The sequence below is a fragment of the Danio rerio genome, chromosome 4 (assembly GCF_049306965.1).
Source record: "Danio rerio strain Tuebingen ecotype United States chromosome 4, GRCz12tu, whole genome shotgun sequence".
In the NCBI taxonomy this organism is placed as follows: Eukaryota; Metazoa; Chordata; class Actinopteri; order Cypriniformes; family Danionidae; genus Danio; species Danio rerio.
In genome coordinates, this window is record NC_133179.1 from 30127501 (window position 1) to 30143584 (window position 16084).

The 16084-nt window shown below is 34.0% G+C and overlaps 2 protein-coding genes across 6 annotated transcripts in view; both read left to right on the forward strand.

Annotated features, from left to right (window-relative positions):
* The window catches only part of LOC141375071 (L-threonine ammonia-lyase-like), an 11192-nt gene extending 5109 nt beyond the window's left edge, over positions 1-6083 (forward strand). For 2 of the 3 annotated variants that reach the window (XM_073947244.1, XM_073947245.1), the window contains exons 4-8: positions 1738-1919; positions 2006-2136; positions 3725-3873; positions 4610-4699; positions 4805-5800. In XM_073947244.1, the coding sequence (XP_073803345.1) occupies positions 1738-1919; positions 2006-2136; positions 3725-3873; positions 4610-4699; positions 4805-5046 (794 nt within the window). In that variant the 3' untranslated portion in view covers positions 5047-5800. Of the gene's footprint in view, positions 1-1737; positions 1920-2005; positions 2137-3724; positions 3874-4609; positions 4700-4804 lie in introns of all 3 variants that reach the window. The other variant, XM_073947246.1, reaches the window with a different exon arrangement.
* Positions 6084-6838: 755 nt separating this feature from the next.
* srr (serine racemase) lies at positions 6839-15971 on the forward strand. Of its 3 annotated transcripts, none has more exons than XM_073947247.1 (7): positions 6839-6972; positions 9435-9646; positions 10289-10470; positions 10559-10689; positions 11550-11698; positions 14601-14690; positions 14783-15971. In XM_073947247.1, exons 2-7 carry the CDS (start codon positions 9469-9471, stop codon positions 15022-15024), a joined length of 972 nt encoding a protein of 323 aa, XP_073803348.1. In that variant the 5' UTR covers positions 6839-6972; positions 9435-9468; the 3' UTR covers positions 15025-15971. The 3 variants fall into 3 exon arrangements, 2 of the variants coding, with proteins under 2 accessions (XP_073803348.1, XP_002661511.3); XR_012402146.1 differs by lacking the exon at positions 6839-6972 and adding an exon at positions 8945-9047 and having other exon boundaries at positions 11550-12947; positions 13147-14690; XM_002661465.7 differs by lacking the exon at positions 6839-6972 and adding an exon at positions 8945-9047.
* Positions 15972-16084: the final 113 nt, after the last annotated feature.

The following is a 16084-nucleotide window of genomic DNA, read 5'->3' on the forward strand; positions in this document are numbered from 1 at the left end:
AGACAAAGAAAAAATAAATCAGTTGTTAGAAGTTGTTAGTTATTAAAACTATTATGTTTAGAAGTGTGTTGAAAAACTTCTCACAAGGGGGCTAATAATTCTGACTTAAAACTGTATATATACACTTGTGACTTCTGAGAATTGCGACTTTATTTCTCAATAATCCCTGGGCTCAGAAAGGTAGATGCTCCTAACACATCGGTAAGCCACTTTCCAAAAAGTTTCCTGTGTCCGTCCTGACAAGGTGGAGATTGCAATGGTGAATGTGGTTTTCTAAGTCATTCAGGTCCACGCTGAGTTTTACAACGTGTCTTCCTAGAACATTCCTCGTTTTCTTTAGCTTTTCCACATTATCCTTGGTTTCACTAATTCGATGTTCAGCCTCTGATAATCTGCCTCCAAATTTAGAAATTGTATTTTTAATCCCTTGAATATTCAGAACTCTTCCAATTAAGATGGGGAAAAAGTGCTTCATATCTGTGAGAGCCTTCATCACCTCATTCTGTTTGTTGTTCATTGTAGCATCACCTGTTAACTTGGTGCTAACATTAGCTTCATCGTTGTCCGGATTTTTCTCAGTTGTATCTGTATTCTTCCTTGTAATTCTTTGATTTCCCATAGCAAAGCAATATTCTTTGTGACCACAGTTGAACTTGGAGGCCATTTCGTCAGTTGAATATCTCAAAGTGTCTTAAAATTTAAAATCTGGCCATCTGTGGTAGGTGCCTTGAGTCTTTGAGCATTAAGTCACCATGTTAGAACCCCAAACTTTATTTCTCAGAACTCTGACTATGTAACTCTTAATTGCAACTTTTTTTTCATACTGACTTTATACGCTGCAATTGCAACTTTATTTTTTTACAATTCTGACTAAATAGCTCACAACTTCTACATCTCACCATTCTTAGGAAGAGTCAGAATGATGCAATTCTGAGATAAAAAGTTGCAAGAAATGCAAGAAGTCTTTAAAATACAAGTCAGATTTTCTAACTTTGACCAGTAGATTTAGTCTTAGTTTTAATTTACTACAATAACCTTGCGTGTCACAGATCTGTTTAAGTTTCTTTTTTTCTGTTAATCTCAAACAATTTTACTTTGAAGTTGGAAACGGGGCGAAGCACTGGCGCAGTAGGTAAGTGCTGTTGCCTCACAGCAAGAAGGTCGCTGGGTCGCAGGTTCGAACCTCGGCTCAGTAGGTGTTCCTGTGTGGTGTTTGCATGTTCTCCCTGGGTTTGTGTAGGGTTTGTTCTGGGTTTGTTCCTCCGGATGCTCCGGTTTCCCCTACAGTCCAAATACATGTGGTACAGGTGAATTATAGGCTAAATTGTCCGTAGTGTATGTTTGTGGATGTTTCCCAGAGATGGGTTGCGGCTGGAAGAGCATCCGCTGCGTAAAAACTTGCTGGATAAGTTGGTGGTTCATTCTACTGTGGTGAGCCCGGATTAATAAAGGGAGTAAGCAAACAAGAAAATGAATGAAAGTTGAAAACCTGTATCCATTCACATACGTATTTCTTTTTTCCTGCTATGGCACAGGTTTCAAACATTTTTCAGAGTGTTGGAAACGTTTGTGTTAGAAATGTTTCTGTTCATCAGAAAAAAGAAGCTTATAAAGTTATGGAAACACTTTAGGGTTAGTAAATGTTGAGTAAATTTGTATGTTTGGATGAACTATTTCTTTAAAATCCTAATCGTAATGTCTCAAGTTTTCAGTCTTTTGTATGTCCTCTTCCCGCAGGTTCATTTAAAATAAGAGGTGTGGCAAACCAGTTTGGTAGGAGACTCAAAGGGGACCATTTTGTGACCATGTCTTCTGGAAATTATGGGAAAGCTTTTGCATTTGCATGCAAGCATTATGGATTTAAAGGCAAAGTGGTGATGCTAGAAAACGCCCCCATTTCCAGATCTGAGCTTATAAAAGTATGACACCTATCTTTATAGACTTCAAATGCACTTACTCAAATTTCTTTATTGATTCTTTAATAAGAAATGTGTCAAATGTTTAGAGTTTGGGAGTTGAGGTTGAAAGAGTCCCAACTACTCAACTCATGGATGTTGTAAACCGGTGTGTTCAAGAAGACGGCATGACTTTCCTTCATTCCATTGATGATCCTGACCTCATCGCTGGACATTCCAGGTTAAGAATTTGTGTGGTGTCTAAAGAGGCTGTATGATGCTTTATAATGTTTTTCTTCAGACTGTAAGTGCATTCAACCCAGTGCCAAAATTACATCAAACTGACAACACGAATGAAGTAAAAAAAAATATGTAAAAAATAGAAATCGATTTGATGTCAAAACCTTGACGTCCATTTGACATCCACACATTTTGTAACTATACAATGCATGTTAACTACTTTGACAACAAATTGGCATCAAGTATCGAACATTTATTTATGTAAACTCCCTTGATGTCAAAAATACATCAAATTGACATCTAACATTGATGTCAAAAAAACACGTCAACAATTACAAGTAATCGTTTTTTTATGCCAATGTTAGATCAACTCGATTTGCATTTTAATGTGTTTTTTTAATGTTATTTTGGCATCATGGTACCTGCTGGGTCAGGAGTGCCCAACCCTGTTCCTGGAGATCTACCTTCCTGCAACCTTGATCAAACACACCTGTCTTTAATTACTAAGTTCACCTTCAGATGTATTCAGTTAGTTTAGTGGTGTTTGGTCAGAGTTGGAGTTGAGGAAGGTAGTTCTCCAGTATTAGGGTTGAATACTCCTCCAGGAGATTATCCTTTTGCAAAAGTTTTCATTCCATGTAACAACACTCTCCAAAATTAAAGTATGGTGTATTATTAAGGCTCGTACCTTTTAAAAATATACACTTTTGTACCTAAAGGGTCCATATTGGTACCCAGTGGTAGCCTACATATTAGTAACTAAAAAGTATATACATTATGTTAGAATATTTCTATGCTTCGATGAGTAATTTTGTATGTTAGAGTTTTAAACCTGATTGTGTTTCTTTCACAAAGGAAGATATATACTGAAGAATGCTGCACTGTTAAAATAAAGTCCCACACAGTTCATTTATGTTCTCCCAAAAGAAATTAAGTTGACCTAACAATTAAAAAAAAGAGAGATTTTAAAAAATCTCTAAAATTGTGTTGTTTCAACTCTTTTTAAATAAATAGTCTGAACAGCCAGGAAAAATTTGTGTGGGAAACCTGTTGACTTCTGTAGTATTTTTATGTTTATACTATGGATGTCAAAGGCTGTGATTGTCCCTACAATTTTTTCAGAATATCTTGTTTTGTATTTAACAAAAGAAAGGAATTCCTAAAAAGGTTTAGAGCAACGTTAGTGTAAGTAAATGGTGACCTAATATTCAATTTTGGTTGAACTGTCCTTTTAAGACTCCTTGGGTACAGATGTGTCTTTTGAACAGGAACCATCCAAGTGACAACTCCTGAACCTCATGTTCTAAGAGTGAAATAACTCTGCATTAGACCTAAAATTTTCAAAAAAGTTATGTCCACAAAACATCTGTCTCACAATAATTTAAAGAAACATTAGTCTTTAATATGAGGCTAGTAAATAATGGTGAAATATTTATTTAAAATTATTCAAGACTTACACATTTGTACCTTATTCAGTCTGAATATATAATAGTATATTTTAAAAATCCCAGTGATGATTATTCCTTTTTTCTGTGTGTAATAAATTGAATGTGAATAAATAAATATATTTTGAATCCTTGTGTCCGTAGCTTAGCTTTTGAGATCCTGGATGTCGTACCTTATCCAGATGTGGTGGTTGTTTGCTGTGGTGGTGGAGGGTTACTTTCTGGTGTGGCCGCTGCCATTAAACTGTCTGGTTGTAAAGACACAAAGATCTATGGAGTTGAACCAGAAGGGGGTAAATCAGGACAATTCTCTTATATATTAATGTCAGAAAGTGCTGATGTGTAAAAACCTCAAGAGGTGCTTTTTACTTATAAAACCCCCAGATTTAGAGACATAAATTTTTTTGGATGTGAGTATCAGTATGTCTTTAGGATATCTATAAGTTAGTGTGCTCCAAAACAGTGACAAAATTCACATTTAGAAAATGTAAACATCCAAAGTTTGCAGCTCATCACTTCTGACTAAATGAATCAATGATTTATTTATTTATTTATTTTTATTTGTTTATTTATGTCACCTCATACATTAGTTTCTCATCATATTTTCTGACCAATCAATATTTTAATTTGATGCGCTTGAGCTCAAACACTGTTACTGGCAGAGCTCTGGCAAAAAAAAAAAAAAAAAAAGCTATTGGCTTCTTTTTAAGAAGAATATAAACTATATATATAAACTACATAGTTTAACTGTATATATTTATATATATAAACTATCCTATAATCCTGGCTTAATGTAAGCTCTTTCTGTGGAACCTGACCAAAATGCACATGAATCTAATTTAATAAAATGCACCTTATCTTATTATTATTATTGTTATTATTATTATTATTATTATTTGCATTTATTTATTTATTTATTTTGGTTGTTTTCTGTATTTATAAATTCATTAAGGTTTAATTGTTTTGGTTACATTAACATTAGTGAGATACAGTATGTGCAAAAAATAAAATAAACCTGATTTTCAACAGCATGTACAATGTATAAGAGCTTCATTGAGAAGAAGCCTGTCGGTATGGACGCTAAGAGCATTGCTTTAGGGCTGGCACCTCCATTTGCAGGTATGAAATCTACTTAAGTGTAACTTTATTGTGTGTTTTAATCATAATGTTGTTAACATTCTTAATCATGCTAACTAAAATCCACATTTTGTGATTTATTTTCAGGAACGCTTGCGTATCAGCTTTGTCAGAGGTATGTGGAGAAGATTGTGCTGGTGAGCGACGAGGAGATCAAATCTGCAGTTTCCACTCTTTATAAAGCCGGTCTGGTTGTTGAACCTTCGGGCACTGCTGCGTTCACTGCCATCATCAATGACAAAATACCAGATATTCATCAAAAGAATGTGGTGGTGATTCTCAGTGGAGGAAATATTGGCAAAGATGAGCTTAACAACTTCCCAGACTGAGAAACAACACATAATTTCTTATTATATCTTAAAATAGTGTTGGGTAAGATACTTAAAGTAATTAATTATTAATTATGTCATTAAACATGTATTTAAATGACTTTTTAAGTAAAAGTAACAAAATTACTCAATAAATATTTAATTACTTGACTCAATGCTATTTAAAATCCATATAAATCTTAACACATAGACAATATCAAACTATTACATTTGAGCCAAACAGACTCAGAAATGACACAAGGCTTTATAAACACAATTTATTGATATACATTTCTTACTCACTGTTTCTTTAAAATATGTTCAGTCGTCTTGATAAATGTGGCCTTATGAAGTTGAACATATTCTGCAAAATATTTGCATAAAACAAACACAAATTGTCTGCTTCTCTGAATTGACTTTTTACAGATCTGTTGAATTTATGTACAGTATTTAGGGCAGAATATAGGTAACTGTAAATAAATTTATAAAAAGAAAAAAAAATCCTACTCAAATATTTCAAGGGAAAGGTAATTTAATTACAGTAACTAGTTACTTTGTAATATAACTAGAACTAGTTGGGTAACTACCCAAAACTGATTACAAACCCACACTTTTAATTTTCACACTTTTTATTTCTGGAAAAATGCCATCAATAAAAAAAAAAAAGTATTTTTTTACATTTAAGTATGAGCAAGTGTATACTGTTTTTGTAAAGTTGATGAATTGATAAATAAATGTTGTTTTCATGAAATAAATGACTAAAAATCTTAAGATGAAAGTAAAATTTGTCCAGTTTGTGTGGTTTAACCTTTGGTCTCACGTGTGACACATTAATACACAATTGTGCATATTCTAACTGCATCTCTAAGTGTACAACAGAGTTCACATTTAACTTATGTGTCTTTTATTTACGAAATGGAGGCGATACTATTTTTGTACACAAATTTACCAAAATCTTCCTCTGTAGAAGATCTTGAATCAACTTCAAGATGATTTATTTACCAGTACTGTTAAATCATAAAACTAATTGCATACAAAATAAATGTTTGTATTTAATTAAGTTTCTGTGCATACTTATACTTCTGTGCATATACACACACACACACACACACACACACACACACACACACACACACACACACACACACACACACACATATATATATATATATATATATATATATATATATATATATATATATATATATATATATATATATATATATATATATATATAATTCAAAACTTATTCACATTTTTATTTGTATTCAAATCAATATTATTCAAATTTTCGTATTCAAAAGTATTAGCCCTGCTGTGAAATTGTTTATTTTTTAATATTATATTCTATTAAAAAAATTTATCATAAAATGTTCATACATATTAAATACATTATTGTTTAAGTATATGCAGGTGTATGTGGGCATGTTTAAAGATAATAAATATACAAAGTGCACACATGATTAATCATTTTAAAAGTACTATTTTTAATTTTATTTTTAATAATTAATGATTTTACACAAATAAAATTTTAATTTTGTTTTGAAACTAAAGTATTCCAAATTAAACTGCATTTACATATACATTATATAAATCTTTTATATTATTAGTAATATGTATTATTGCTTGCATAATGGCCTATTTGTGTCCTACCTTGTTTATTTGTTCACAAATCAATAGCCTTCTAAGTAGAGCCAGGACTGTATCGTTTGTAATATTCCAGTATTGATACTTGGCGTCTATTTATAGCCTCACAAAAATATGAAACTGTAGTTCCAGGTGTAGTTCCTAGTCGAACCGCTTAAACCGTGGCACTATGAGTAGCGCGTGGCGTTTAAAAAAACACAGAAATGTAAACACTAGAAAGGAAATGTATTGTTAATTTTAATTCTTATCAAACACTGCGCTATCGTGTATGAAGGATCTAATCTGCGCTAGTTTGTAGCAGTAAGCTACATTTTTGTACTAAAATAGAATAATTTAAAGTGTATCTAAAAAAAAAACAACTAAATTTTAGAAGAATTTGCGGCTTTAGTTTGTTTTATTTCATTCTTTTTCGGCTTAGTTCCTGATTTATCAGGGGTCGCCATAGCATGAACCACTGGCATAAAACATTCCATCCTCAACCCAGTACTGGGAAGCACCCATACACACTCTCACACACATTCTCATTCATATACTACGTTTAGGGATGGTATGTTTTGCAATTCACCTATAATGCATTTTATTTTATTTGTAATAAACAAAAAATATTATAATTAATTACAACGAATAAGTTTTAAATAATTAGGTCTGGAAGAATGTAACCCAAAACTTATTGGATTTATTATTATTGGGTATTCAGCTTAAAGCTATAATGTTGCTTCACATTCATTAATTCATTTTCTTTTTTGACTTAGTCTCTATATTAATCGCAGCAGAATGAATCGCCAATGCTGCTTTACAGTCAATCATTCATTCATTCTCTTATCGGCTTAGTCTCTAATAATCAGGGGTCGCCACAGCGAAATGAATCACCAATTTTGCTTTACAATATTTTTTAATTATTTATTTGTTGGCAGAAAATGTAGTTTTGCTACAACAAACCCAACTGGGTCTGAAACCACAAGAACCACAAGGCTGAATCAAATGGAATATAGAGCAATTCCATGCAAGTAACTAAAACGGAAAAACATTTACTTACTTCTCCAAGTTCTTTTGGGTTGTGCAGTTTAATTGACATAATTCACATATAGGCCTTTTTTGGGTCTCATTCATAAGACAGCATGTTTATTTCCATCATTTTTAACATAAAAAAACCTTTACAGATAAAAAATTTTTTTGTAAAATCTAAGCTTAGCGATGCAGTAGCGCAGTAGGTAGTGCTGTCGCCTAACAACAAGAAGGTCACTGGTTCAAGCCTTGGCTGGGTCAGTGGCCATTTCTGTGTGAAGTTTGCATGTTCTTCCTGCCTTTGCATTTCCTCCAGGTGCTCCAAAGACATGCAGTACAGGTGAATTGGGTTGGCTAAATTGTCCGTAGTGTATGTGAGAATGAGAATGTATGGATGTTTTCCAGAGATGGGTTGCAGCTGGAAGGGCATCCGCTGCATAAAACATTTGCTGGATAAGTTGGCGGTTCATTCGGCTGTGGCGACCCCAGATTAATAAAGGGACTAAGCCGAAAAGAAAATGAATGAAATATAAGTTTAGTTTTTTCTTCTAAAATACAAACAGATGTTTCAGTGTAGCGACACGATGATGCAGGGGGAAGCACTATCGCCTCACACCAAGAAGGTCACTGGTTCGAGCCTCGGCTGGATCAGTTGACACTTCTGTGTAGGGTTTGCATGTTCTCCCCGTGTTCCAGGTGCTCCGGTTTCAAAGACATGTGCTATTGGTGAATTTAGTAAGCTAAATTGTCTGTAGTGTATCTTTGTGAATAAGAGTGTATGGATGTTCCGTGATGGGTTATGGCTGGAAGGGCATCTGCTGTGTAAAACAAATGCTGGATAATTCATTCCGCTGTGGCGACCCCTGATTAATAAAACGAAAGAAAATGAACTGAATGTTTCAGTATAGGTTTATACAGTCTCTGTAAATTTATGCTTCAAGATTTTTTTTCTATTGTTTCCTTCTCGACTAGTTTTATATATATATATATATATATATATATATATATATATATATATATATATATATATATATATATATATATATATATAAACTAACTGAAAATACATGAATTTTCAGTTCAGTATTTATAGAAAAAAATATAATACAAATATTTAATAAGATTTTAAATGAGAAAATAAAAAAGCCATAATTGCATGAAATGAATCACTTTATTTTAATAAATTTTTGGGGCCATAGCGCTCCCCCTATAGGAATAACACTGCTTCTTCACGATCTTTGGTAATGTGCCACCAAATGATTATTTTAATCTTTGACCGTTCGAGATAACGCCGAATGAAAGGCTTTGATTTGGAAAAGCAGCTTTAGAAAATCGAGCATTATATTTTGGATTGCACTCCCGGTTTTACGGTAATACTATCATTCAGGGTCCGTGTAACACTTTGCAGTGCTTGTGCAATAGTTTATCAAAGCTGCACTACTGCAAATTAAAACAAAGACAATGCAGCTAAAACTTTTGGGCTGTTTTTAAAAGTATTTTGGCTAGGTTGTTAACTTAAAGTACTTACGTGCCAGCTAAAAAAAAACTGTATAGAACTTTAATTTCTTTCTCTTTCTCAAAGAAAATAAATCCAATAATATCAATAAAAACTAGTTCAGATTTGTTAATAAAACTACACAATAATAAAACAATATCTTTTTCAGGATAAAATAAGTATAACTATTGAATAATGTGATTAAGAATTATTTAATGTTATTCAAAACCACAAATACATCTTTATATATTTATTTATTTAGCAACAAGATCAAACCTGTCCAATCAGAAAAAAAAATGGGAGATGTTTCAGCAGACATGATTACTGTAGAGATGCTCAGAGAGGCCTGTGAGACTGTGAGGTGCAGCCCGATGGATGTTATCAAGACGCCGATGATCCCATGGAGCCAAACCACGCTGCCACTCCACACCTCCTGCAATATTCACATCAAACTGGAGAACATGCAGCGCACAGGTTTGTTTGTGTCTTGTTTGACCTGTTTTCTTAAACAAACAGGCTCATTTAACAAGTTACAGTTAACAAGTTAATCAGTTGAATGTTAACATTTTTTATCTATTCAGCTGATCACTTTTAGCATAGCTTAGCATAAATCATTGAATCGGATTAGACCATTAGCATCTTACTCAAAATAAAAAAAAAAAAGAACTTTTGATAAATTTTCCTTAATCTTGACTCTTAACTGAGGTGTACTAAGACTGATGGAAAATGATAAGTTGCTAATGTGTAGGTCAATATGGCTGTGAAATTTACTGTTATTCTGGAGTAATAATCACATTGCTGCTAAATTGACCTATAAAATAGCAACTTTTCATTTTCAAATAGTTTTAGTACACCTTTTTAAAGAGTCAAGCTTTAAATAGGAAAATTATCTATATATTTTATTTTTAAATGAGGTGCTAAGGGTCTAATCCGATTAAATGATTTATGCTAAGCTAAGCTAAAAGTGCCTTCACCAGACCTGTAGTTAGGCTAAATGCATTCAGAAGTGATAAACCTCAACTGTTTAACTCTAGGAGATTGGTAAAATGAAGAAAAGCGTGTCTTTAAAGTTTTTATCATAATATCTCAAGTCTTGTGTTCATCCTCCTCCCGCAGGTTCGTTTAAAATAAGAGGTGTTGCAAACCAGTTTGCCAAGAGACACAAAGGGGACCATTTTGTGACCATGTCTGCTGGGAATTATGGGAAAGCTTTTTCATACGCATGCAAGCATTATGGATCCAAAGGCAAAGTGGTGATGCCAGAAACTGCTCCCATCTCCAGATCTGTGCTTATACAAGTACGCCAATCATTTATATACACTTTGCAGTTGCACTTACCAGGTTTCCTTTGTTGATTCTTCAATAAGAAATGTGTCAAATGTTTAGAATTTGGGAGTTGAGGTTGAAAGAGTCCCAACTACTCAGCTCATGGGTGTTGTAAACCGGTGTGTTCAAGAGGACGGCATGACTTTCCTTCATTCCATTGATGATCCTGACCTCATCGCTGGACATTCCAGGTTAAGATCATGTGTGGTGTCTAAAAACTGGCTACTTGTCAAAATTATATCAAATTAAAATCAAGCATGATGTCAAAAAGCTTGATGTCTGATTGATATCCACACATTGATGGCCTTTGACCACCAAAATAATGACAAAAATAAAACTATTATAATAGAAGAAAAGGTTTATTCATTTGAAAGTTTTAGTTCCAAATAACAAATTTAAACTGGATTTCTGTATATCTAAAATTTATGTAAACTACCTTTGACATCTAACATTGGTGTCAAAAATCACTGTCCTATAATAGTTTTTGCTAGCAATTTGAGATGTCAATTTGTTTTGACAACAATGCAGTAAACTGACAAATTGGTTGGTACCTTTTAAAAAGATATAGATTTTTAATTAAAGAGTCCATTTTGGTACCTCACTGGTTCATATTATTTACTAAAAAGTACAAAAGTGTATACAATTCTATGTTCTCTGAGTACCCTTAAAGGGAAGGTTCACCCAAAACTGAAAATTCTCTCATTGTTTGGTAATCCTTTACTTGTTCAGAACCTGTTTGAGTTTCTTTCTGTTAAACACAAATGGAGATATACTGAAAATGCTGGAAAAAAAACAGACTTTGACTTTGAAAGTATATTTTGTTTTATTTTATTATTAACTGTCTCTTAAGGTGTCAATGTGGACCTAATAATATAATATGCATCTAATAACACATCACAGTGATGTTTTTTTTTTACTCAGAGTGTTCTGGTGCTGTAGTCCTAAAGCTTTTATCTAAAATGTACATAACTGTACATTTTGAAACAGCTTTTGATCTATTTTTTGCAATATATTGAACACAAATAACGAAATGTATTTAATCCAATTGTAGCTTAGGTTTTGAGATCCTGGATGTCCTACCCTATCCAGATGTGGTGGTTGTTTGCTGTGGTGGTGGAGGGTTACTTTCTGGTGTGGCCGCTGCCATTAAACTGTCTGGTTGTGAAGACACAAAGATCTATGGAGTTGAACCAGAAGGAGGTAAATCCTCAAAATTTATTTTTATATTTTGTGTATATGCCATAAATTGTTGATGTGTGAAAACTTGCCAGTGAACTTGAATGAATGAATCTAGTGCAGTTCCTTGTGAAGGAGATCAAGCCAGATGTTTCATAAGCCTTTACATAACTGGAAAGACAACCTTTGCCAAACTGGCTACTAGTTGCTTAAAACCATAGTTGACAACACAGACATAAGGGCTTGAGGTAGGTGATTCTCCCTTCCCTTGGGAGTTTCACTGAGGATGTTTCTCAATATGTGTTTTTCAGCATTATTGCGTCCTCGTGTAATGTCATTTTTAACTGCCAAAGTTTAGTTTTAAAACTCAAGAACGGAGGATGAGTGAAAGTTCCCAGATGTGTTCTTGATATCGAGAATGCACCTGTGCAGACTTGAGTGCAAAACTTTCTTTGCGAAGTGCCAGAAGTCAGCTGAATAAAGGAGGTGGGAAGTGCAGAGTTTTATACCTGTTTATTATTAAAGTTTATAGATTTATCTTTGGAGTTTCCCTAAATGAAAAAGTAAAATTAAACATTAATATAAAAATCTTAATAAAGGCATAAACACATTAAGGGTGTTTATTTGCTGAAATACCTATTAACATCTGTTTAATTTGTATTGTGCAAAGTATATTTGTTAGGGTTTTGTGCATGTTACATATATTGAAAAGGAGAAAAGCAATAAATTGTTGTATTAATGCTGTAATGTTTAAATAACTAACTAAATAAAATATGCATGAAGATCATGTGACCATAAGGAATAATGCAGCAACTCACTTCTCAGAGGACGTGTTCTGTGTTCTCGCGGTCTCCTGAGTTCGTACTTTAGAGGTGACCTGGCAAGAACGATCTTCAAAAGAACGCAAGTTCATCGTCAGCATTCTTGGAATTGAGAAATGGGTATTCCTAAAAAGCAGTCTAAAAAAAGAACAGAGTTCCCTAATAAAACAACACGATCAGGCTTTTTAAAAATTCTTTTGGAAGATGTTGTTCCAACTGTACATTACTGTATGTGGTGGTTTCCTGTCCCCTTGATGATTGGCACAAGAACTGGATCAAATGTCTGCGGGTCCAGCATTTTGTAGCAGTGCTTTCAGACAGCTCATGACCTCACTAAAGGACGTGTCTGTTGTGCAGCCGAGATTGCAACCCTTGCAAAAGCAAGACAGTAAGTACTCGGGCCTGCGGACCCTCCACAGCGTGCTCAATCCAAGCTTAGAGTGTTTGTGCTGGTTCATCCTCTAGGATGGCCATGCTTTTACTTGCTGACATCAGCAACCTGATGTTCATTGTGACTGTTGGAGCCATTTATGGGTTGCAATTTTCTTTTGCACCATTAGAGGGTGTATAAGGTATTTATGCTATCCTCAGGATGAGCTAAGAGGTGTAGAAGAAGGTCAAACTTTTTAACCGTGATGGATGTGAGAATAGGTTTATATTTGTTTTGATGTTTACTTTTTTACTTTTTTGACAAAATGGACAATAAATGGATTGGAATATCCAACTTTATTTGCAAAAGGTATGGACATTTCACTTTATTATTGACCCGTTTAAGCAACAAACGTGTCAGAACCAACGACCAAAATATATGCACCTACAGCGACATTGGAGGGTGAACTGTCTTCCGTGGTGCCCATGATCAAGGATCTGGAATCTGACATGATGGCTGCTCTTTCCTGGCTGCTTTGGCGGTGAGACTGGAGGTGTCATCACCCCATTCCAGCTGCAGGACCAACTCACTGCCCTCCAATAGTGGGGTGGCCAGGGGGTCAAAGCTGTTCCCTAGGTGGAGTGTGCTATTGGGGTCTACCTTTGCAAGGCATGCCTCCTGACCGGACCTCAGTTGCACATCGATTCCCTGGAGCTGTTGGCTCAATTTATCTTCATCGATTTCGATCTGTAGCATAAACACATGCTGGTCTTCATCGATTCTGATCTGTAGCAGAAACACATGCTGGTCAGGAGGGACAGCACAGATAAGGTGGTGCATATAAACCATTTGGGTGGTATATGCTTTCGTGCATGTCTCAGCTTGCTCCTTATCTGCTACTAGCACCATGCAGCTGATGCACTCTCACGCAGTCCTGCAGTCCAGCTGATATTGGAGCATTTTGGAGAAGCCCAGGTCAACCTGTCCGCTTCTTCTGAAATCGTCCATTACCAGTTGTTCTATTGTCTGACCAAGACCCCCTCAGCATGGATGAGCTAGATCAGCTGTGACCCCGGTGCTTGCACAATATGCTTTTTCCTGTACAAGGTCAGAGAAGATGAGGAGCAGGTCTTACTTGTTGTACCTCTGTGGCCTAACTGGACGTGGGTTTCAGAACTCGCACTGCCCATCTTTGGTGAATTTCTCATCCTCAGGGATGGTGCATCCTCACCCAGAATTCTGGAACCTCTATGTGTGGACCACAGATTAATAGATAGATAGGTTTAATCCATCCCACCCTGTCTCATGCCCTCTTGGGATCTCTCTGTAGTCCTAGCAGGTCTGCAGAAAATTCTATTTGAACCACTAGACAGTATCTTTAGGAATTTTGTCATTTTTTGTTGTTTTAATGTCTTTATTTTTATTAAGGCTTACTTTATTTAGTTTTGGTTACTTCTGTAGTATGTGCACTTGGCAATAAGACAGATATAAAAGCAATGTTTATAAATTTAAAAATTTTTAGTCAAACCTTCACTAACCCTTTAGCAATTATATTAATTGCATAAATTCAACCATAATTATTATTTTTTCAATAGTTATGCTGTCAAATCAGTTTTTTTTACTTGAGAGAAAGCAAATAACATTCTGTTAATGTGATGAACTAGGACCTGTCCTGCAATGTCACTTTTGCTCCGTTGACATACACAATATCTTAAATAAACCTGATTTTCAACAGCATGTACAATGTATAAGAGCTTCATTGAGAAGAGGCCTGTTGGTATGGACGCTAAAAGCATTGCTTCAGGGCTGGCACCTCCATTTGCAGGTATGAAATCTACTTTATAGTGTTTTTATCATAACGTCATCAACATTCTTAATCATGCTAACTGAAACCTACATTTCATGATTTATTTTCAGGAACGCTTGCGTATCAGCTTTGTCAGAGGTATGTGGAGAAGATTGTGCTGGTGAGCGACGAGGAGATCAAATCTGCCGTTTCCACACTTTACAAAGCCGGTCTGGTTGTTGAACCTTCGGGCACTGCTGCGTTCACTGCCATCATCAATGACAAAATACCAGATATTCAGGATAAGAATGTGGTGGTGATTCTCAGTGGAGGAAACATTGGCAAAGATGAGCTTAACAACTTCCCAGACTGAGAATTAAAAAAAAAAAGTCTTACCAATCTACATATCTTTACAAATATTGTTGGGTTAGTTACTTCAAAATAGCTATTCATTACTAATTACATTATTATAAAAATGTATTTTAATTACTTTTTTTAAATGACAAAAATAACTTAATTACTCAATAATTAACTGAATTTCTTAAGTCAACATGACTTAAATGTTCCTATTAATCTCAATGCATAGAAACTAAACTCTTTAATTACTTAAAGTTGAGCCATTATCTTTATTAAAAGTGCAACACTTGAAGAAAAATAAACATGATGTATGTAAAAACACAAAAAAAAAAATTAAAGCAATGACCTATTTCTATTTAACCAAAATCTTCGAAAAAAGAATTATTCTGTAAAATACATTTGTTTACCAAAAAAAAAAAAAAACTGCTCTTTTTCACGAATAGATTGAATTACAGTATTTAAGGCAAGTATATTATAATTAAATGACCTAAAAATGAAGTTATCTCTAACTTTTTAAGGTAAAAGTAATCTAATTACAGTAACTAGTTACTTTGTAACTAATTACACCCAACACTGATTACAAACACATACCTTTTATATATTTAGCCTTTTCTGAAGTAGAAGAAGAAAAAACAAAATCACCCTTCTCCTTTCCATAGAATACTTTTAAAAAATGGGCTCCATAAAAATATAAGCAAGCGTAAACTTGTAAAATAATAAAATTGAGGTTTAGAAAGACACGATGAGGATAAGAAAATGACGTATTTTCATTTCGGGGTAACTTTTTTTGTCAAGTTAATGTACTGACAACTAAATGTTGTTTTTATAATTAATTACACTAATAATTTACAGTACAAATTGTACAATCATCAGCAAATTACATGGATACCTGTTGAATATGAAAACACAGTAAATAAACTAATAAATGTGAACTTGTAAAAATAAAATGTGCTGTGAAAAGTGTAGATTTTGTGTGAGTTGCTGTTTATTTATTTTATTATATTTCAAGTTTATTTTTAACATAAATCTTAAGATGCAAGTGTAACTTTTATGTGTATAATTATATTGTTACTGGC

Bases quoted from the DNA above. Each gene is read 5' to 3' on its own strand.
- srr (XM_073947247.1), top strand. From the start codon at position 9,469: ATGGGAGATGTTTCAGCAGACATGATTACTGTAGAGATGCTCAGAGAG. The intron at 10,471-10,558 runs GTACGCCAATCA...TCAAATGTTTAG, and splicing joins CCAGATCTGTGCTTATACAA to AATTTGGGAGTTGAGGTTGA. The intron at 10,690-11,549 runs GTTAAGATCATG...ATCCAATTGTAG, and splicing joins CTCATCGCTGGACATTCCAG to CTTAGGTTTTGAGATCCTGG.